The sequence below is a fragment of the Watersipora subatra genome, chromosome 9 (assembly GCF_963576615.1).
Source record: "Watersipora subatra chromosome 9, tzWatSuba1.1, whole genome shotgun sequence".
NCBI lineage: Eukaryota > Metazoa > Bryozoa > Gymnolaemata > Cheilostomatida > Watersiporidae > Watersipora > Watersipora subatra.
In genome coordinates, this window is record NC_088716.1 from 8,562,327 (window position 1) to 8,586,800 (window position 24,474).

The window sequence follows — 24,474 nt, forward strand, 5'->3', positions numbered from 1 at the left end:
CCTGAGAACTTGTGTAGGTATGCAGGAGTTCGGAGTAGTAAAGATATTGGAGTGAAGTGGGCAGTCTGGTAAACCTTGCACACAGCAACCAATCAGAAGAATCCAGAATGCAAATACCAAAACAACAGAAGTTTGAAAAGATCAGCCACAGGTGAAAACTAAACTCATAGAGCTGAAGTAATTAATATCTTGTCTTACTGCGAATTTTTATTTGTTGCATTCTGAATTAGAATTTAATCATGTGTCTGTGATAATTCTAGTTAAATTTACATTTGCTAATATTCTGTTGTCCAATCAAATGTGAGCCTCAAGTAGGCCAAGCTGAAGATCATTGAGCATGCATGAAGCCATCCTACTGTACCTTTGTACTCTTAGAATGCTGCGTCTGCAAAACTCAACTAAAGCATCTGCCAGTGTTTGTTTCATTTAGCATGTCGTTACGACTTTGCAATCTTTGTTTCCAATCTTTAAACATTAGGCATGCGTAGCATCATTCAATGCGTAGAAATACACAAAAGTAAAGTTTCGATATTTGAAGGATGTTTTTTTACCACAACTTTTTTTTGGAAAAGGCAGTGAAAGATCGCATATTGCACCTTCTGTCGAAGCAACTCATATCCAAAAGCTATGATAAAAATTAAAGGAACACATATCAAATATTCAAATTCAACAATTCAAATATCAAGTTTCGATATTTGAAGGATGTTTTTATTACCACAACATTTTTTGGAAAAGGCAGTAAAAGATCGCATATTGCACATTTTTTCGAAGCCACTCATATCCGAAAGCTATGATAAAAAATAAAGGAGCACAATTTTTGATTAGAACAAACCCATAAAAACTGATTACCAAATATAGATAAGCAATAATTTTGGCAAAATTTGTGTCAATAGATAGTATTGATTAACAGCCATGATCAGCTATGCAAGTTTTTTTGGTGGTTTATTGGTTAATACATGAAGAACCTAGTTTGGTTTTGACACAAGAAGCGACTAAAAATTATAAAGAAGCATATATGACCTTCTCAGACTACTTACAAAACTGTCAAAATTGTTCTTTCCAAAGGGATGACAACTCCTACAAATGATGATTTCTAAACAAGAAACTGCAAGGAATCATAAAGCTGCTTGAATTCCGTCTGCCAAAAGTCAATAGAGTGCCAGCTTTTATAGATACATCTATGGCAACTGCATACTGTTTTCTAGCTAAAAATCAAAACCACTCGAGAAGCTAAGAGTTCTACAATTTTGCGACATTTACCATTTCTTTTCAAGTTTGCTACAAATAACAGTAAAATATTTTTTCTTACTTAAGAGGCTGTAAAAAAAAGGACCCTCTCTAAGACTAAAAATTTGATCACTGAAAATTGTAAACTTATTTGTGTTAATCTAACAATCGATTGCTTTCACTTTGGTTAGCTCGAAGAAAAAGGAGTTGTCATGTCCATATAGAATACCAATAGTACCCCACACTTTAAATAACCCCTTGTTTCTCCTATAAGGTTGAATGAGCCATCAAAATATCTTCATTAACATTAACACAGCTGTTTTATTAATATAACTTAGTATGCAGTTTTGACGCCCATATACATATACGTGTCTTAAGTGTGTATCTTCTACTCAGCTCTTTACCGTTATATACTGACTTGCTCGTGTTTGTCAGCATGCTCAGACAGGTACTTAGAACGGTACGCTGCATGATATAATCAGATGCGCCTGTGTACTAGTAATAGTTCACCGGAAGTAAGAAATATCATTAATATGTTAAAGTAACTGTAATGGGCAACTGTTTACATTTGTATTTGTGTGAAAAATATTACTATTTCAGCAGAAGTTACTAGAAAAAATATTATTAAATAAACTTGAGATCATGATTGCAATTACGTAAAATCGAAAATACCGATAGAATATTCGACAAATGTCAAGGTGAAGACATCGATGCATTTTTATGCGAGTAGAAAGAGATAAAGAACGTAATTATAAACATGAAAATCTACTTGACTTTGACTAAGTGAGTCAAGGTAAAATATCAGACTATACCAAAATTGTTGACAATGTTTAAAAAAATAATATGACAAATAAATTAAAAAGACCAAAACATAAGTCGATGAGATAAAGTTATGAAGTTCTTACAGAACCATACAAGGATAAACTATCAACTTAAAAACACCTGTGAGCTGATTTCAGCTTGCTTTTGTTCTGCTATGCCACAAGAGTTGACTTTGCGACTCTAATGCAATGTGACATTGGCCGCGAGGTGTATGATACATGGGCAGCCAAGCACCATGTACGCTAGTAACTAAGTGTCAAGTGATATGAGTAACCAGGTGTCAGGCAGTGCCCGTAGCTAAGTGTCAAATGACATGAGTAACAAGGTGTCAATATACACTAAAAGCTAGGTGCCAACTGACACAAAAAACAATGTGCATACTGACACTAGTAGCTAGGTGTCAACCAAGTGAGTAGCAAGTGTCCACTGCCTAGGTTGCTAATCTGGCAGCTGGGTGTTAGATGTCTGTTTGAACATAGCTGAGAGGTCTAGTTGAGCGACGGATCTTGCCAAGCACAGACATAACAGCTCTTTCCTCTCGCTTGAGCATCTCCATGCTGGGAAAAGTTGATTGGTTATATTTCGGCAGCATCAGCCGATTCTGAGGGACGGACTCCGCCTCCTCTCCTTCTAAAAACATAAAAAAGGACTTCAGAAAATGGATTACAAACCCTAATAAACTAATTGTATAACTTCATACAACAGTTTGTAGCCTAGTAGGTCTCCTATAGCGACAACTCACCTTTTGGTATATAGCTGCTCATAGGCCTAGCTCTTCGACTGAAGCTTCTAGCAGGGGGCGTCATGCATTTGCCTGATTCTAGACTAAGCTTGGATGTGGAGTTTTCTGATTCCTGAGGCGTTGGTGCTGATTTGGATGGTTGGAGAGATTTCTTAAAAGCCGTCTTAGACTGAACACCTACTTTGACATTCACGTAATGAGGGTGGAATGATATTGGCTGCGCCGGTATCTTTGGAACTGAATAGTGGTGTTTGCTGTAATATAAGATGTTATGCTGACATGATGAAGGCGAACTTTCTAGAATACCCTTACATTGAATTGAAGTTGTCCCTCCCTGCTAAACCAACAGTTATATATTACTTTATTGGCAATAATTTCATTGATAATAAAGCACAACTAATGAGAAGAAAGGCTAAAAGAACAAATGGAATGCACTATCAGTGAATCCAATATACCCTCTTTTGAATAATCTGTTTTGCTGCAGATGTCATGTCTCGTGAATCGCTATAAATCAATTATTTGGAATAGAACTTCTATAACTGCAGTTGTTTGGACCTATGCCAGGCATACAACTGTTAGGTCTAATCCTGATGAGTCAATTTTATCTGGTTATGATTTGAATGGGGTAGAAAACTTTATACACTAATTTCTGCAGAAGAATTTCGTGCCTTCAATAGTTTGTGGATAATAAATACTCGTTAAAAAAGAAAATTGAAGGTAGAGATAAGAAATACATAAGTTTCTCTCATACTCTGGCTCAGTGAGATCGCCAGAGATGAGCAGTGATGGCAGTCACCAAGATTTGCTGGTTTTTTTTATAAGTTCTACGAAGTGTAAAAGTGCAAAGTGCTTGTGACACCCTTCGTCATGATTCTTAAATGTCCTTGACCTTGAAAATTGTCTAATGAACTGCAAAAAAAGGAAAATTACTATTACTTATTATTTATGTGATTGTATTAGATATAAGCTTATTAGTTTCTATTTCGCAAATTTTCAGTTATCGCAAGAGTTGTCGGCCCCGATTAATAGAAAAAAGTGAGGATTACTCCACTGTTCTTATTGCGCGAGGACCTGATATGGAATAAAACAAACTACAAGGGGTCGATAAATGAAACCCATGTTTTCTAATATCACAAAAATAAAACAACATGTTTATGCAACTGCAATTTACAGTTATGTAAATAAAATATTGCAGAGCTTTCGATTGGCAATACTTACCATTAAAAAACCAATAGACACAAGCCACACATCAGTGTAGAGAAGGTGATGCCTACCTGTGATTGGCAGTGCCTATTTTCACCATCTCGGAGTTGGACACAACTAGAGGCTTTGATAGATGTATTTCTTCATTCTCGTAAACCCCTCTCATACACTCCTTGATAACTCTATTGTGAAGGGCTGGAGGTGGCAGCTCAACTATAACAGAAACATAAATGCTTTAAGACCTTCAATAATGAGAACCGGCAATAAATTGACCAATCACATTACGCTGAAACTTCATTTATGTTCCAACTAAAGAGTATGTAAAAACATTCAGAGGTAAAACAATTTTATCTTCAGCATTTAATGTAGGACCCTCGTGTCATGATTGTCTCCAATTGCTTGGAGTAGAAGGTACTGAGGTGGTTGTCCATACTGCGTTTTCATGCTACCAATGGATTTCAAGTTGCTTCCACTCTGTATCATAGAAACAGAAAAATATGAACACGTTTGTCGCCATTTCGGTTTGCTAAATTTGGGCGAAATCATTAGCTGTGAAAGTACTATTTGATACCAAAACGGATTTGAATTAATAATACTCGCCTAAGCTCTCCCTAGCAGAAGTAAAAAAACCTTCAGCATTGCGATCAGACATCCTGGCTTCGCAACGGCAGCGGATAACTCCAAGTCCATTCAATGCATGGTAACGCAGTGCATGTGACTGTCCCAGGTTTTCTACCTGGGTGGTCTCTTTTTAGCAAAGAAAGCAATTCAAAACGTACTGTAGCAGGATTCGAACTACCGACCAGCCACTTTGAAACCCAGCATGCCAACCGCTACACTACAGCAAGTTTAATCCGCAATAATTTTAGCACTGCAGCTGTGATGTTGTCAATATTGACACCCATTCCTCACAATACAACTCACCTGTTTTACTGCCATTCTCTGTCGCGGTTCTGTAACTCGACTGGCGGCCATTACTTGAGTCCGAGTTGTTAGATTCACTCGATGATGTCATAGTTGAACTAGAAGAAGTCAGGTCACCTGACCCGAGTCCGCTGTCCGTTTCATTCAATTCGACTGCCTTTCTATAGCTGGGAGCTCTACTGCTGCGCTCAAAGAAACTCGTCTGTTGGGCAAGCTTATAGCTTGGAACTCGAGCTAAACTGGGGTCCTCAGCAACACCACTTGTATCTAGAATCTGGTGTTCTATAATGCTCTCGCTGTTCTGCGCACGAAGAACTTTGTTAGCCTGACGATAGCTGTAGTTCCTTCGCATTGCAGTCGGATCTTCTGAGTTAGCGCGAGGTAGAATTTTTCTAGGTGTTACCTGGTTACTGCAAGCTATTTTATAGCTCCTTTGTCGTCGGAAATAATCACTCGAGTCATTTGGTGGCGACATAGCAACATCCGAACTCGCATATGGACTAACTAGTTCTATATCTTGACTAAGTTGGCTATCATAAGTACTAGGTACTATTACTTTCGGAGGAGTCAAACTTTGACCTTTATCGGATATAGATGACATTCGACGAGCTTCTTCTATAAGACTATGTATCTTCTCAGTTTTTTCTGTAGACTGGCTCGATTTCAGTTTGCCAGGCGACAAACTCCGCCGTTTACTATGCGACGGCTGAGTTGATTGTGCATCGTCTGACTTTTGTAAAGTCTCTGGTTTTATCTCTGACTGAACACGAGAGAATTTTCGAGGCCAAGAGCCCATATTGTCTAAAGCAGTTACCAAACCATTAAGATATGTTCCAGACACTCCATTTTTCAAATTTCTAGGAAGTGACTTGCAAGACCGAATGTCATTTTGTTCTACCAATGAGGTGCCAGATTTTGAGTGAGTAGCCAATGGCGTTCCGGAGACCGAGTGAGTCAATTTTTGATAATTCGTGCAGCCGTTGAGAAGTTTATAACGGAGAAGGTTGTTGCTAACTGGTGGAGATTCAATGTGCTGCTCTTCCGACAACACTGATTCGTGAGTTTTCTTGCCCCTAGAATCTGATTGGTCGTCAGTCTGAGCCACAGTGAGGCTGCAGACGGATTCTGAATCTGAATGCACCGTAACAGTGTCTGATTCAGAAAGGTCCTCCAACACCAAGTCGAGTTCAGATTCGTATGTCTTTGATTGCTTGAGATTTGTATGTCCTCTGAGAGTCGTTTGACTTCGTGTTTCTTCGCTAGTTTCAATGTCTTTCTCATCATTTCCATTTATATCCTCAAACGATCCCATCACCAGAGAGTACCTTCATGTAGAAAAGTGACTCATCATTAGAGAAAAAGAATATCTCATCTTACTCAAGTTTCATTGGCTTAAAAGCTACATGATTAGTAAAAACTTCCCAACTTCATTCAACCTAAAAGCCTCAAATATAAAATCAGTCTTTTAACGCTAAAACTATGCTTTCACATGATTTTCTTGTGATTAATTATATCATCCAGGTAGAACACTAATCAGCAGATTTTGGAATTGTCTGCACATGCATGTAACTTGAGCTGTAATATACTAGAACTAAAATACTAACCCTGCATGTTATGATCTGCAGCTAAACCTGAGATCAACTTCTCTTTTAGTCTTTGTAATTCTTTCAGTTAACGAAACTTATTATAATCGCTACCGTTATACTTAAATAGTGAAAGCTTTACCTGTTTATTTTTCTTCCCGCTTCAACTTTGGAAGCGACCCGCTGAGAGATTTCCTCCGCCTGGTCCGAGTCAGGGTAGCTGCCGATCGATGAACCTTGTGAACTATTGCGATTCTTTGGCGTCGACTTCTCAGTTTCATTCAAGGTGTGAGTAGATGTGCAGGTAGAGGAAGATGATACCATAGAGAGATTGCCAAAATTAATGTCTATATCTTCGCTAAATGGTGACTCCGATGTCTTGCCTATAAATAAAACAGGAAATGACAGAATGGTCATTTTAACCATTGAACATTTTAACCCCGATCACCTTTTTGCCGATTTTAAACTTGAAACATCCTGGCAGTCAGATCATGTCAAACACCAAAACAATCACAAATGATAGAAAAACACTGATACTTTCTGATAAAATCTGCTAAAATTTTGTGTAAGTTCATCTTTGAAGTCAGATGCCGATCGCCATTTTGCATCACGATCATCACTTGACTATACCAAGCATAATGTTATATCATAACCACTGTGAGTTCATAAAACAACCATCTGATGTGGTAGAGCGTCTACAAATGCAATTAATTTCCTGACACTCATAACTAGTTGACGAATGAATCAAAACATAACCGGTGACCATTGACATACAGGTCTTAATGTTAGGAATAAACCATCAATCTCAGCGTATTCTGCAAGAGAAGCTAGATCTCATATCTATAAGAATTTGACGATGAACTTGTAAAACAGGAATCTGTCCGAAGAAGTTTAGCGATTCATTGATGTACCTCAGTCCAGCAACCTGTGTGCATTCATTGAAAATTTCTCAAAGCTATGACCTATTCGGAGATGTCAATGAATCAAATATTTGACATAACATCACATGGTGGAAGCTTTGTAAATATGGCCACCTACATGTATTTTGAAATAGGTTTGAAGCTAGCCTTTCAATTTTCAAAATTTCAATTGATCTTCAGTACAGTTCCTCATTACGGTATTATAAAATCTACCTTTTCAATGAACTCAGTCAATCATCAACAAATCACGTGAAATTAGGAGTTATCATTCCATTAGCAAAAATTTAAATGATCAGACAAATCCCACTACTTGCATTTTAGTAAAGAGGAACAATCCATAAAATATGGAAAGTAACAGGAACAGCTGCCAGAGACAAACAGCAGGAAAGAGTGCCTGACCATCAATCCTCCCAAATTCTTCTCTATTACCAAAATATTTTATAAACTGACAATTAGTGCTTTAGTTTTCATTACATCTAGAGCTTCTCAGAACACCGGTCAGGATTACGATTTGGGGCAAACAGTGTGAGCAAAAGATTGCCTACCTTGAGATATGTGGATATCCGTATGCATAGTAGTATAGAAACCATCTGTGTCAACAGAATACAGGCTATTTGTCTCATCTGCGGGCAGAAGCTTGTCTCCGTCAAAAGATTTCCTGAAAAAAACCCTAGAGTATAGCACATACATTGAGATAAAGCCTGGCTTGCTGACAATTATATTCCTGTAATCAGTAAATCAGAGTGAAAATATAAGTAAAGGAGTAAAACTTCATTCAGCGCTTTATCTTTAATGTGTATTAGTAAAAATCTTTACTATAATAAGATCTGTCCGTGTCTGTTTGTCCAAAGCCACGATAAAATTATTAGAAAAAAAGCATCAACCAAGAATTGAACTCTGATATCCAGCTTTGCATCCAGGCACACTACCAACTGCATCACTGGACCACCTTGCAGTATCATGGAATAATTATGTACATACTTATTCTACAAAATGATCTCTCACAGACTGCTAGTTTACTAGTATATATTCATTAGAGAGACAAAAGGTAGTTTTAGAGATGTTTAACCAAGTTTTAACCAGTTTTGTGAACCTTCTAGAAAAACTGGAAAATATCCTTACATTCATTCAATATACTATTCTCCTATTATAAAAGTAGAGCTATGTCTGCCCTTGTTCAGCTGTAGAGACAGTGCACAAAAAATAAGAGACCCAAGTCATTCGCTTAATTAAAACCTACTGCAAGGAGCCTACTACTGTCGACCCAAAGCTCTCTTACTTATAGTTGCATTACTGGGACCAGGCATTGATTATTAAATATGTCTTGATGTTAGACTTTACAAGATGTTTTTCTTCTTAATCAAAAGGCCATTCACACCAAATTTTTTTTAAAGGTTGCATCAGAAAATATCGATATTTTTCTATCATTTGAGATTTTGTCTGTCGTTTTAAGGGATCTGACTGCCAGAATGTTTTAAGATTAAAATCGGCAAAAATTTATCACAGTTAAAACGCTCGGAAGACAAAGACATCTCCCAAAATGACATCCGAGATCATTTTGGGGCCAAAATTGCTCCCAAACAGATCTTTAAGATCACCTAAAACAACAAGCAAAATTAAACGTGGTAAAAATATTGAAACTTTTTAATAAAATCTTTAAAAATTTGACGGGAGTGACCCTTCAAATGTGCATCACGCTTGATCATCTAGTGCAAAGGTAACCTTGCGGTGCCAGGTAGTTAAGTTTGTCACAATGTTGAATCGGAAGGCACAAAGAGAGGCCGGTTATTACAATATTTATACAAGAACGCATCAGAGCCCATAAGTACCTCTCCCACATGTAACTAGCTAGTTTAAAACACTTAAAGTCGTGCTTGTCACCTGCATGCCCTCACCGCTTTATGAGCATATCAAAGGGATTGACCAGTGCGTATCAATATTTATCTCAGGCCCGTGCTGAACCATGCCTTTAAACAGGTTCTCTCAAAATAAAGTAAATATTCCTGTTTGTTATTGCTAGTTCAGGGTTTTTACAAAGTTTATGCATAAGGAGACAACTACGAATGATAACGGGTGACCAAATTTCCATCGCTTCCCCAAACTGATCATTTTCATAGGCAAAACCATTAGATTTCCTTGTTTGGTATTTTAAAAACATTTAAGAGCTGAAGTTTAAATTGGGTCAAGAATACGTTAACAGAACTCAAGTGAGTAACCCGCTGCCGAGAAAAGATTTTGGCTGCCACCGATAGATGATTGTTCAAACAACCAAAATCGAAATTTTTTGCTTAAATATCGATCACATATATGAGAATCAAACAATGGACACTCCACTACTTCCTATCTCCGCAACAAGAGAACTGAGTTGATGGCTCTGACACTCAAAAAGTACCTGTATTAAACAGTCCAACTGACTTGCGCTGACAGCACCTTATACGATGGGCATGTTATCGACTTACATGCCAGTATTTACTCGACTCCTCATGTTGCTTTGCCTTGACAATGTTACTGTGATCGATGTGTTTGTAAATATGGCGAGTGTAAATACGTCTAGCTGTCTCAAGTTCATGAAAATAATAACTATTATTACTCGCGCTAGACTCGCCTTCCGACCGCTCGCAAAACTCCCGTCTGTTAGATTTAACAATACAAAGGGGTAAAGTGGATTCTATTCAATGGACACATCGAACAGCGGTGAAATTGTCAAAGGGAAAGAGCGATAGGCCTGAGCTGAGTAGTCGATGAAACAATGTCAAACTTCTTTAGCCAATTGTTAATTTCCCATTTTGTCATAAAAAGCTCAGGGACTCATGAACCAACAGCTAAACATTGTAAAAATACTATAAATTGGGTAAAATCAAATAGCTGGAAAATAGTTCAAAAAATACTTCACTAAGCGATGTTTCGTACCTCTGCTGCTAAAAAGTCATAAACAAATCACTGTAACCTACAGATATAACATATAAATGTAATCTATAGATGTGACCGATAGATGAGGCCGATAGATGTAACTGATAGATGTGACCTATATATGTGACCTATATATGTGACCTATAGATGTGACCTATAGATGTAACCTATAAATGTAAATCCCAGGTGAATAGTCCCTGAAATTTTTGATAACAAAGCTCTCTTAACAAACAACTAATATGTTTATTAATGGATATTGGTGTGACAACTACGTTACTCTCAATAACCATAATTTTACTGACCTCATGTAAAGACTACAATCAGCTGTTCACACTTTTCCGACAATCTTGACCCCTACGATGAACATTCCCTGTTTCATGTCTAACACAGTGCCTTAGTAACTCTATTGTTTCAATAGACTCATTTAGGTAGCAATTATAAAGCCATGTATCACAGGTACGTATACGTGAATATCATCTATTATAAAGGAGTATTCCTAAGATTCCATTATCATTGGTTTACATTGCCAAGAAATTGCTTGAAGCCAAAAAACCAGAGGAAACCTCAAAGGCAAACAAAGAAACCAACTGGAGCGACACGAAACCCGAGACAGCAAGTCGTATCAGCTCAATAGCCTGAGAACGTGTCAAATGCTAGGCATGACAGACAATATCCCTTCTCTAACACAAATGGGCCACTCAGATTCCAGTTAACACTGTAAGATCTCGGAATAATATGGAATAACATCCCTTCAAGAGGCGTCATAATATCTCAAGTAGTAGAGAGAAGCATGGGAGAAGCACTGGGGCTGCGACCCATACCGAGGTAGGCATTTCACTAGAAACCTCAAGTGGCTAAATTATGATCATATAGTATTGGCTGGACGCTGAGCTGCCGGTGATATTGATCCTAATATATTTAGCTTTCAGTAAACAACAAACATTATAGAAGGATGACAATAGCCTAGCTTGACAAGATCAATATTGGATAGAAGAGAGTGGATGGAGTCATTGTTGGAGCAAGGCTGAGGAAGTGATAGCTGAAAATGAAAAACCTCATGTGAAAGCAATTCCTAGGGGATGAGTCATTTCCAGTCTAGTTAATATTAAGGAATGCTGACACAATACCTTGGCGGCAGCAAATAAAAGAGAAAAATCAGGCTTTGAAAATATTAAATAGGACTTCTAGTCAGCACTAGACAGCTGACGAGGCTTTAGTACGGAAAAATGTGCAAACGGCAGCATTTTAGTGAAGTTGATAAGGCGAAAGTGACATTTTTAACATACTAAAAACACTTTCCCATAAGCCAATAAAAGACAATGACACGTGTTGAGTGTAGATTTATCTCTCCTATTACATATATTGATTCCTTAGTGAATGGTACACCAAGCACCATCGTGCATAAAAATAAGTACCTCTGCGACATTGTCGAGCTCAAATTTCAATCCATGTTAAACCAGTGTACAGTAGGACTATCTACTGATAACATTTGATTATAACATTTCCACTCGTAACCGGTTCATTCAACTACGTCTGCAGCGGTCTGCAGCGATGGAAACTTTGTACGCATATCTGACTTATATTTCACTGAAACAGTCACAGCATATAAACCACAAATGATCTGCAGGAAACTACACTTTGATTAGCAGATAGTTGTGAGGGTGGACTCGCAAGGCAGACACCTGTCACAGAATGTTGGCTTATCATGAAAAGACCCTATATTTTTGCAACAATTATAATACCTAAAATTCTGTCAACCTGTAAAACGCAAATTTTGTTTCTTTTCTCAAATGTGAAATGGCTGATCCATCCGTTTCAGATTTCACGTATCATTTTTTCTCAATGACACGCGTTTGATACGCGACTGTCATTAGGATGCAGGCATGCAGCACCTCATTTTGGCGAAGGTCTCGATGGGAGACATGCGAGTAGAGTTCTAAGAAGTTTAGAGACGTACCACTGCAGCTATCATCCGCGGTCCATCCACATACTACATTACTTTTATCAATGAGCCCGAAAATGATCTTTTTAAAGGTTAAGTGTCAGTTACCATAGCAACCAGTCGCTAAGGAAGCAAATTTGCTAGTCAGGATAGTTGAACTTCTGCATCGTTATGTGTGAGAAATAAGCATGTTGGAATAATTAGGGATGTGTGTAGTGGCTAAATTGGGTAAAGTTCACAAATAAAAAAACCATCTGAGGAAAACCTCAATATTTCTGTTCTCACGCAGTAAACCGGTCAAGGCTAGCCATGGGTGTTGATTTATGTGCTGAGAAAATAGGGGATGGGTTTCTATAGTTGAAATGAAAAGACGAAGAGGACAATGGAGCACCCTGGATAAGACACGATTTTAACTAGGACCTGAGGCAATAGTCTTAAAATCAACTCTACTCCCATGCAGAACACAGAGTACAAATTCCCAGCTGAATATTTACTCTCCTATGGCAGCTCGTAAATCAGGAGGAATATGTGGACCTTTCGTATTTGATAATCTTGGGGTCTGCACAGACAGGGTGAGACAATAACAAAGTAGAGCTTGAAAGTAGGGCAATTTTAGGGTGGATTGTAAAACTTCACCGTGTGATCTTGAGAGGCCAAATGAGGAAATAACAGCATGGGTACCGGTGCATCAGCGCTAACACGTCGGTGAAATCACAAAATCTGATGTTTTATTTACGATTTCAACGGAATCACTATCGAGACTCTGTATTAACCAATGCAGATACATTTTTCAAGATATTCTTTAGTAATCTTTTTTATTTTCACTAGTCCCGAAAAGAAAGCTCATCATTTTTACGGCCTAATCGCAAACCTTAATCGGCCAATGAGATGTGAGCGATACAGAGACGCCTGAAAGAAGTACCAGTTCTTGCACAACACGCCAGCATACGCATCGACCTTTAGCGTCTCGACTCATGGATTGAAAAAAGGCCACGTTGGGCAGACACCGACTAGGATAGGAGGGTCAGGGTCAAAGTAAACACCGTGACTGTTGGAGAGATCTATTGAAGAGGCTCTGGTGAGACAGAGTCAAATACCAGAAGAAGAGCAACGATAGATAAAAGTGATTTGAAATATAGTGGGCGGAGACTAACCTATTATCATTGATGTCAGCGCCGAGGGCAGAGTCACGATCTGCTGACGCTCGAGACTCTCGCTGGGAGAGACCAAACATTCCGTCAGAGTCGAGGGAGAACCTCTCGCTGCCGCTCCAACGACCTATAGGTAGAGAGACAGCAAATTAACCCATGGAAGTTTCCAGAACAGAAAATACCGTGACACACTGTAAAATGGATCTTGTGCAGATCTGTGACAGGATGAATGTAAAAAAGCTCAAACCCGAGTCAAGATGATGGATGAAATATAAGTTGAAGGTTTCTAACATAATCAATAATCAATCGAGTGATTGGATAATCAATAGAGTGATTGGATAATCAATAGAGTGATTGGAAAACTGTGACTTGACAGACAACTACTTTTATCAAGTACAACTATAAGTTAAAGTTGAGCAACATTTGCAGATGTCAGTAAAAAAACCTGTAAAAGTCACAAAAACGCAGACGGTTTCGTAGTAAGCGATTCAGGGTGGCGAATTTTACAACAATAGAAAACTTGCCATGCTGTTAATTCATGAGTAGTGTTAATTTTTGGTGTTGTTATAGATAGGGGAGACAACCGCTTACTCTTCTAACCTACTGACAGACTTAATAGTACTATTACCACTACATTTACCTCACTGATGAAATATATCAGAACTATTCGAAAAGTTCCTTCCCAGAGTAAAAATTGATGCCACTTTTCTTTTGTGTCAACTATGTTTTTAATAGCACAGTATGTAAAGAATTTTTCGGAGATGATTTTTAGTGCCGAATAAAATTGAACAAACCAATCAATCTTCACTACAACATGAGCAGTATATGTTGGAGGTTGGGAAAAACATTGCAATACACGGGATTTGAACTCCAGACATTGGGCTCGATTGAATGATACTCTGACAACTGCGCCAATGCTGCAGCTTAAGTCTGTATATAGTTGTTACACCACACTAAACTGCAAGAGTTTACTGTAGAATAACCAAGAGTAGTGACAAAATAACATTTAACAGAAATTTATTACTAAGATATTAAAATTACTAAGAAATGCAGTCATTAAAAACCTGATCTGCTGTTGGTCAGTTGGGTGTGACAAACTGCGTCAACCCATAGGATGGATTACCAGTGATTATCAGACTAATCACTTGCTGTTTACGCGTGCAATTTCTTGTCATACACAATTTAAAATTGAAAAACCATTCAAACATTTCCTCGCATACTTATTCAACTTTATACATGAAGTAAATAATACATAAATAGAGAGAACTCACAAGTCGAGCAGTTGAGCGCGGAGAAGAGTTTGGAAGGCATGTTACGTGTCTCTTATTTTGGAGAATACTACTAGACGACTATTCATTACGATGAAGCCATCAATACTAAGTGGGTTAGGGGGCGCGATGAATCAGCAATTAGATGAAGAGTCAGCGAATAGGCGGGGCCTCAGGCTACGAAACGGAGAAACACTAATATCTTAATTCAGAATCAAGGCTAGAATGCCATTGCTTTGATTATAATGCGACCTTAAAAAATTGCCAGAAAATTTGAGTACCGGTAACCTGAAAACACGACTACTATATGAAACACGATTGGACGCTCATAATCACTTAGCATTTATTTCGTTGTCCTTTGGATCACAGTCTAGAGGGCTGTTTATAGCCATCAAAAACATTAATTACATCATGCTAAAATACTGTATCCCTTTGACAAGTTGAAAGAGTAACCATGGATTTTGTACACAGTGAGTCACGTGTCGTATATTTCCTACCAATTAGGCGATACTCGTAGCTGACAAGTTACAAAGGATTTGAGGAACTGGGTCCTAACATCACAGCAGACTAAATTAAAAAAATAAAGATTTGAATTATCGCGAAAAGTAAATATTTGATCCACTTTTTTAACAAGCAGACTTTGAGAGAAGAGCATAAATCGTGGCCATAACTTTTTGTAGTCCTGGGATTCCCGATTAGGTGCGAGCTGTTGTTTGTAGGGTGCATGAATCAGTTGCGTAGAGAAAGTGTATTTGTTGTCACAACACCTTGAATATGTGAATCCGGATTTTCATGTCTTTTTTATATAAAGAATAAATATTACAATGCTGTTTCACTTACCCTTCGATCAGATAACAGCAAAGAGACATGAAAAAAATCAAAGATCATACAGTAAGCTGTTTTTTATATGTTACTGCTGTAGGAAAACATTACACTCGTCTTAGAATAACATATTGTTTTTATACACTCTGAATTTGCCTGCTTTCATAGTGTTTTGATCCTTTTTGTTTGATATGAAACGAGGTGATGCCCTCATCGGTCATAAGGGAGTTAGGCAATGAAACCGAATAGAGAAGAGCTGGTGTAGTTACTTTTTTACTCATTAGAATATATTATATATCTAGGAAGCAATTAATGAATGAGCCAATAGAATTCACTTAATCAAATGGTACATCATTATTCATTATCACTGGTAATACCCACAATTCACATCACACCTAGTTCGAATGATTTGAGTAGAAAGATATTATTATTCTGGCTAGAAAACTGTCAAGCGGCGCCATTGAATTATCAAAGTTATTATAAACAGAATATAGAGAGTGGCCACTGACCGGAGGAGGAAGTTGTAGCCTTGCTGTCTCTCTTTCTAAGAGTTATCTGGGTCGAAAGGAGGGTGTTTCTCTTCATCTGCCTCTTCGCCATTTCCTCTCCCTCCTTGCTGAAGACCGTATTCAACGAGTCTCTCGACAAGGAGGGCGGGTGGGACAGCGTTTTGCTCTTCCTTCCTTTATTGAATATCCCTGCAAAGGTAAATAGTTTTTAAATGTGTTAAATTTTGGTGAAGTCTGAGTTCTTCATCGACTAGCAATGGTGATTTGGCTAAAATTATCTCTCCTGTTAATATTGTATGTGTAACCTTACAATGCTACTAGATATCATTGCTTTCTACAGCTTAAACCAAATCGTAATCGATTTTGTCAGAAATTGTCAGTGTTTTTATCATTTGCGATTGTTTTTGATGTTTTTGTTTCTGACTGCCATATTGTTTCAAGATTAAAATCGATAAAACTTGATTGTGACTGAAATGCTCGAAAGAAAAATACATGCAAAATAACATCACTAGTTGTTATCATTGTGATAGTTGAAGAGGTATTGTGCTCAAGCTGAAGAGATACGTGTCTCCACTCTGTAGATCTCTTTGCAATTACAGACCTCATAATCACACTTTCACTTGATCTGAGTGTTTTAATAGTGATCAGGTTTTATCAATTATAATCTTGAAACATTCTGGCAGTCAGATCACACATAAAAAAAACAATCACAAATGATAGAAAATACTGATGCTTTCTGATCACATCTACAAAATTTTTGCGCAAACTCATCTTTAATAGAACGAGTTTCTCGTATTTATACTATTTATAATATATAAATATATAATAAATATAAAATATAATATTTTATAATTTATACTCATAATATAGACCTACTGTAAGTTAACACTTGTATCTGTAAGGAACTTAAACAAAAGCTTGTTGAAAGGTGTGCATAAAAGAGCGGTGGAAAAATATCATTTTAGTATCAGAGATCTCTTAGTCAGCGTTCAATGATGTCTAGATGATGTAGTGAAAGTCTTTACTGTCAGAGACTATGATGATTAAATCAAGAGGTTCAGAAAGTAAAGTCAAATTTTCAATACAACCAGACAATTACATCCGGTAAAAATCTGGAGGAAACAACTTTGGCTTGACCCGTAAAATGAAAACGAGGAATAACCTTGACTGTCAAGGGATATTTCAAAGCCTCATATCACTACTACGCGCCATTGCATGCTGGGAGTTTTAGAAAACCCATCAAGGTCAACATTGATATCAGATACCTATTAGACTTCCGATTTATCTCCAAACATATTAGACAACACCACTAAGCGAGTTCAACATGCCAGTAAATCAATCAGCCAGTTCAAACACAGCAAGACTCGTTCGGTGCCAACAAGTTCTGGCAGATGGACAAGCCTAGCAGGAACTTAAGCCTGTCAGTCGACGCGCCGTTGGACAACCTGAAGAGAAATTAATCTTCCAAGACTTGAAATTGGTGATGCAATTATGGAGGATCGAGAGCATGAGATCTTGATTCACCAGAGGTCACCCGGATTCCAACTAACACAAGTGCTAGTAATAGTAGTTATATTTGACAACTACTTTTGACTGGTAGTCTGGAGAAAACTTACATAATTGTATTTTCGTAACAAATTTGCCCGCGATGCAGCAGTTTACGTAAATGCTGTTTTTAAGTTTAATTTTTAAAATTCGTTTACAATCAAAATAAAAGTTACGGTTTATGATATTCTACCTATCTTAATGACTGTGATAAATGGAACGAAATACATGACAAAAATGTTGACACTTAAACAGTTCATGACCAATTATTATTGTTGTTGTTGCTGTCACAAGACATACTTGGCAAGTCCCTGGCCAGGCCATTAATTACTAGCTTCAAGACACTAATAAATTTTTCAAGTAAGTTGTGTGAATAGTATAGAGGCTGTTTTTTATCTTAAAACGTAATATTGACATTTTAGGTAATATTTTTGGCTACCAGGAGTCACGAACAAAAACAGTGCGAGATCAATGGCAAGATTTGCCTTCTAAACTAAAGAGCGGTGATGCATACCTCTCTTATTTTCTCACCTGTAACATGTAAGTCATGCAGCTAGTTAGTGGTTTACTTAAGAAACATTGAAACAAACTCTTCATCTCAAATGCCACACTTATTGACTCACAAATCTGACTCATCCTCTGGTGGGCCATGTAACCACGGTGCATATGAAATATAAACCCCCTATAAACCAAGGTGATCTGTCATAGAATACTGCCGTAATCAGTGACAACTGTTTTGAGGAAAATAAGTGGAAACCACGGCTATACATGTCTATTAATTCAAAGATATTTGACCAAATTCGATGAAATGACCATGATTACATGATTGACCTTGACATAACCTAAATCTACCCTTTTTACACACCTGGGGATTTGTGGCAGAATGCTGAGGAATATAACCCTCGATTCTTAATTACCGATTATAAATATTTGACCTTGACCTTGTCAAGTGATGTTTACACAGGGGAAAATCAGGACGGGTATAACTGGAGTGTCTCAGAACCTGCATGCAACCTCAAAACCTCTATGCATCCATACATGCATGTATGCATGCATACATGCATGCATACATGTATGGATGCATAGAGGTTCTGAGGTTGCATTCAGGTTCTGAGACACTCCAGTTATACCCGTCCGGAAAATCATACCTGAGAAGGTCTTGGAGAGGCTGTTGTAGTGTTTCTCATCAGAGTGTGTGCCATGGCCCCGTTCAGCAGAGACAGACCTCGGTCTCCTCCCATTGACATGCTTTAGCTTCAGTTCTTCAGCGGCTGAGGTAGACTTACTTCGCCCCTTCTCGCTCAGCTATAATGACAAGTATAAGGCTACACCGATACATCATATAATGAATGATATTTGGCAGCAAATCAACTATGCAATATTAAAAATTTACTTTGAAAATACAAACACAACCTGATGTATCATCCTTCAAGGCATTTCCCAATAGCAATAACACATTCTAACAACTGGTATGTATTGCCAGCTCCTATTACACATGTTGGCTCTAGCTACGGGACTAAGTACAGTTGAATGTCACAGATTAGCAAGAACTCTGCAACATGATGCTAAGTACAACTAAAGATGGCTAGATGATCAAGTTAAAAACTGACTGAAAGGTAAATTGACTGGCCGATGTGTTTGGCATATTCTTCTGACAGCAACAACATTACATCCTATCTGCTGGCAGCACTTTCACATCACTTGCACCTCATTGGCTAATTCCGTTATTGAAAAGCAGATTGTTTAACTTTTGGAAAATTACTGATAAAAATACGATTTCTTGCAAGTTTTTTGTGACTAATGAAACAGGAAAGGAAAGTTTATCATAGCCATGAATGGACAATTAGCAAAAGACAGTGAGCAAAGAAAAATGTAATTTAGTTATTTTCATTTATGATAGTCGCTGCAGGACTAGTATTTGATTCAAGCACATGGAACCAAAGAGGTTTCTTCCCAAAAAATTAGAAAGAAAAATAACACTATATCACTCAGTATTTGCTGATGCAAACTCGAAGGGGTTTGTGAGTGTGAACATTGTTATTATCGACAATCACCGAAGTAAATGCCGAGATATGGCGATATAGTATGAAGCCCTTAGAAGAGTTCGATAAAAGAAGACGCAGACGCAGTAGTAACGGCTGAGCAGCAGAATTGACTTATTTAGTCAGCCGAGTAGGTAGTCTATACTGGCACCACTTTACGTTTGTCATCGACTTGCGCTACTGCTCGCAGGCAAGCTTGCTGAACTGTGTTTTAAAAGAATTGCTCTTGATAAAAATCAAATTGTCTGTTTTGTTATTCATTTTCATAAAATGCGTAAACTTTGCCACTGTCAAACCTCCGCGACGACAAACACAAACAAACATTTGAACGACGCGTGACTAACAGGACAAAGGCCTTGAATGTTGCTCCACCTTCCTCGGTCATAGCATGCAATGTGCCATTGAGATGCTTGATTTCCACAACAATAAAAATGGAATCATCCAAAACTATTGTAGACCAGATATAAATAACTAAGGTCACATGAGATAAAGTCCGCAGTTTATTTTCGCCGTTCAGACATGGACTGATGATGAAAACCCCGTTTTGATCGGCATGACAGTGTGACTGCATCATCTAAACAAGGCATTCCTCATACAAAGATATTTCCTGATGATGATCAGCCTGCTAACTTATAATATCTAAAAACACGCCTTTTATAGACAAAGCTCGATATTATGAAACATAAATATTAAAATAACTGCTACAAACCTGGTGATCAGATTTTGATTTCCTCATCTCCTCAATTCTTCGAGGAGACGGCAGCTCCGTGTTGGGGGCTCCGTAGAAGTTGGTGTAGATCTTCTCATCCTTCTCATTTAGGTAAGCACCTATCGATTGGATCACAGGCTAGCTTAGCTTACTCGTTACACAATCAGTTAAAATTAGTTGTTAATAGTTCCAATATTAACACCATTAGACTAGATCAACATAATAATACCCTTATTGTACCTCTAAGATATGGAAAAATAAATATGTTACTATTCATTTCAAGTGCAAGAATTGCGACAAACCGTCAAACGGCTGAAAATAAAACAATTGTGGCTGTTCAATAGTGTAACATTTATTATGCTGCCAATACATCTATCAAATGTTTTTTGAGCAGACATCATTGCATTTATTGTAGTAAGAGCTATGATGCAAAGTTAGCTTGCACACCGGGCATACTCTCTACAGTCATACAGGTCACACTCATTCCAAGGGTGTGAAAGAGAGGTGACACCGAGAGACAGGACATTGTTTAAATAGAGCATATCACAGAAATAATCCCAGTTAATCCTTTAGAGACGGTAGACACCCAGAGATGTACTTTAGCAAAAAGCGCATATATGACAACAGATAACTACGGCCTGCCTTTTTATATAATAATGTTCACAATCTTTTAACTGCAATTCATATAGATAAGGGAGAGTACCACTCTACAGTACATGCGCATATAATGTCCATAATAATACTGTCACAATTACAATAGATTGATTATTAACATAAAATAAATGTTGCACTACCATGTTTTTTATAACAAATATACAGTACGATAAATAATAAAATAAATAGCAGACAGTAAAATAAACAATATAAAATAAGGTAAATAATAATTAGTTAAATAACAAACAATACAATTAAGCACCTTAATAACAGGACAATATAATTATTGTATTATTTAATATTTAGAGGAGTATATATGTTACTATTTACTTATGTTTTTAATTACTTCTCTTCATTTCAATCTCTCAACAAAGCTTGCAAAATTAAAGCTTACAATCAATAAACAAGATGTAGTCACTGATGATCCCATCAATACAGAAATATAGCATACAAATCCGTGAACGAGTTGCACTTACAAAGCTGTATGAGGAAATTTAAGGGAGAGATACGATCTACGCTATAAAAAGGTGCAGCTAATATACCCAATGAACCAGCCATTTAATTAGCAGGCACTCATCACGGCTTACCTTTCACAAAAAGACATTAATATGTTCTCACAGCTGTGTCAGGGTAGGGATGGGAGTAGTACGCAAGTCACTCTTCCGGAAGATTCCACAGAATCAACGAATGCAAGATTTTAAATTTGGATGCTATTATTTTAAATGTTGAAATCCATGGCCGGTAAACATTTACACTAATATGTTGCAAACAGTAGATGTGGAAGAACTAGCCACATTGTAAATTCTACTTTATATAGTAATTGCTGTACACAGGGGGTTAGACGTGTCACCCTAACTCTTACGCAGCTTTCAGTTACGGTTCTAAGGCTAAATGATGTATTCCGTACTTAATTATCAGGCCTTGTTCTCTATATATTGTTTCTATAGACAGCTATCATCCAGATAGCATTATCTGGATGGTTTTATCTAGATAACGCTAGATTTCTATTCTTGATATCGGCTGGTACAGCCATGAAAATTATTCCATCAAAGGAACTGTGAGAATTGTGTGGTCTATCGATGCGGTATACTTCGATCGAAATATGTCTGGTAACTAAAAGGCTACGAGATAGTAAAATTTCAGCAAGTGAAAAAAACAGTCAATAATTTAGAAAAACCATTTAAGTTTTCCCCGACAAAAACCTAGTCTGAACTTTTTTCCTGCTACTTACATATCAGTTTTGATGAGTACCTTGTTTGATGAGAATACATAAAAAACACTTACCATTTTGCGCCACTATGAGGGTATGTTGAGGTGTGATGTCATAAAAATCTGGAGGAACGAGGGTCTCTCGACATTTCTCTCGTCCGATGTTGCGAGGTAATGACTTTGACCTTTTCACTAACTTTTTAATGACCGATTCTTTTTTATCTTTACTACGACTCCTAAAATACCAAAAGTTTCGTCTGTGTGAGTATTAAGATTAGTAAAAAAATAGATATAACATGAACATAGATATAACATAAGCATAGATATAACATAAGCATAGATATAACATAAGCATAGATATAACATAAGCATAGATATAACATAAGCATAGATATAACATAAGCATAGATATAACATAAGCATAGATATAACATAAGCATAGATATAACATAAGCATTGATATAACATAAGCATAGATATAACAAAAGCATAGATATAACATAAGCATAGATATAACAAAAGCATAGATATAACAAAAGCATAGATATAACATAAGCATAGATATAACAAAAGCATAGATATAACATAAGCATAGATATAACATAAGCATAGATATAACATAAGCATAGATATAACATAAGCATAGATATAACATAAGCATAGATATAACATAAGCATAGATATAACATTAGCATAGATATAACATAAGCATAAATATAACATAAGCATTGATATAACATAAGCATAGATATAACATAAGCGTAGATATAACATAAGCATAGATATAACATAAGCATAGATATAACATAAGCATTGATATAACATAAGCATAGATATAACACAAGCATAGATATAACATAAGCATAGATAAACCTGAATGTTGGACAACAAAATTTACCTGTCTCGTGAAAACAGCTCAACAGTATCTTCAATGTAGAGATCCGGATTCTTCCGCTTAGCCCGGTCAGTTTTATTTGTGTCTGGTTCAAGAAGCTTCTCTGTAGATATGGTGGCGGGTTGTTCACAGACGCACTTCCTCCCGTAACTGTTGGTACCTCCGATGGTCTGCCTACGGGCGTCTCTCGACAGCCGCATTGAGTTGGATTGTTCATGAGACTATGAAGAGAAATAACAACATCTATAACTGGACAGGCGTATCAAATGCAATACAAAATGTTTAAACACACTGCCAAAAGACTTACACAACAAATATGTGTTTCCGTGCGCAAAATGTTGGTTCCTTTGATATACGTGAGATTTTACCTGCTGTTAGCGAAATTAGCTAGTAATCAAAATGGTATGTTTCAATTCATATCGTTTCCATTAATATCAGTCTGTTATAATGATATGTAACTTGAAACAATTTTAATTAAAAAATAAGAATGTGACAGTCTAATTACTAGTACATTTTAAATAAATGTTTAAAACATTAAATTAACATTAAATCTTTAACCACACAAACGACAAATGGAAACCGATAATAAAAACAACGGATTAACAAATCTGACACATTTGGTCAGCAGTCTATTTGTGAACGAACCTATTTGGTTTTAGCTCGACAATTGACTAGAATTTATAAAATTTTGTAACGGAGAACAACTTGGACTACGGAAAACCAGGCTGCAATTATTCCGGGTAAGGAGGAACAACTCCTACGAACTAGAACCAAATACAGAGACAGATCAGGAAGAAAAAGACTTATGTAAGACATTCTCCTTGAAACTGGATATAGCATTTATGCTAATTACGTGTTACTGTTGTGACATGACATAGTCGCCAGTCAGGTGTGTCAGCCGGCCTGTCTCTGCCATAGCTAACATTATGAAAACCTTACTCGATGTCAACCTCGACAACATGGAGCTATCATCCCTGTAAACACCAGACTAGTATACTGTCTGGTCAGTGTGACTGTCAACTATCAGCCAAGTCTTATGAGACAAAAAAACCTAATCGATTAAGTTTTTTTTTGCGATTTCCTAAAAGATTGATTTTGTGAGACAAAGTTGTGAGAATTGTTAATCGGTCTACGACACTTGGTAAGATAGATTATCTTTTAAACCAATCCAATGTCTCATTTTGTGTGCTCATGAACATCAAAAGTGATAACGGTAGAGGTCATGCAAACTGTGTGTCAAGGTTGGTGTCAATGATTCGGCTTTGTGTGTCTGCTAATTGTAGGTACAACTTTTTGTTTCACGATGGCTACTTCTGGCACAACCGGCTTGATCTTTCTTACTTCAACAATATTTTTAAACAAAATCGATCTTTTAAATTGTATCGATGTAATTTGTC

At 37.1% G+C, this 24,474-nt stretch overlaps 1 protein-coding gene across 1 annotated transcript in view; it reads right to left on the reverse strand.

Moving 5' to 3' along the window:
* Positions 1-1,784: 1,784 nt before the first annotated feature.
* LOC137403845 (serine-rich adhesin for platelets-like) overlaps positions 1,785-24,474 on the reverse strand; it is a 45,954-nt gene continuing 23,264 nt past the window's right edge. The window contains exons 4-15 of the mRNA XM_068089916.1: positions 23,081-23,298; positions 22,258-22,418; positions 20,320-20,438; positions 18,717-18,873; positions 16,024-16,212; positions 13,428-13,551; positions 7,967-8,079; positions 6,644-6,884; positions 4,919-6,243; positions 4,066-4,207; positions 2,792-3,045; positions 1,785-2,679 (exon numbers count right to left, since the gene is read on the reverse strand). Of these exons, the coding sequence (XP_067946017.1) occupies positions 2,507-2,679; positions 2,792-3,045; positions 4,066-4,207; positions 4,919-6,243; positions 6,644-6,884; positions 7,967-8,079; positions 13,428-13,551; positions 16,024-16,212; positions 18,717-18,873; positions 20,320-20,438; positions 22,258-22,418; positions 23,081-23,298 (3,216 nt within the window). The 3' untranslated portion in view covers positions 1,785-2,506. The remainder of the gene's footprint in view (positions 2,680-2,791; positions 3,046-4,065; positions 4,208-4,918; positions 6,244-6,643; positions 6,885-7,966; positions 8,080-13,427; positions 13,552-16,023; positions 16,213-18,716; positions 18,874-20,319; positions 20,439-22,257; positions 22,419-23,080; positions 23,299-24,474) is intronic.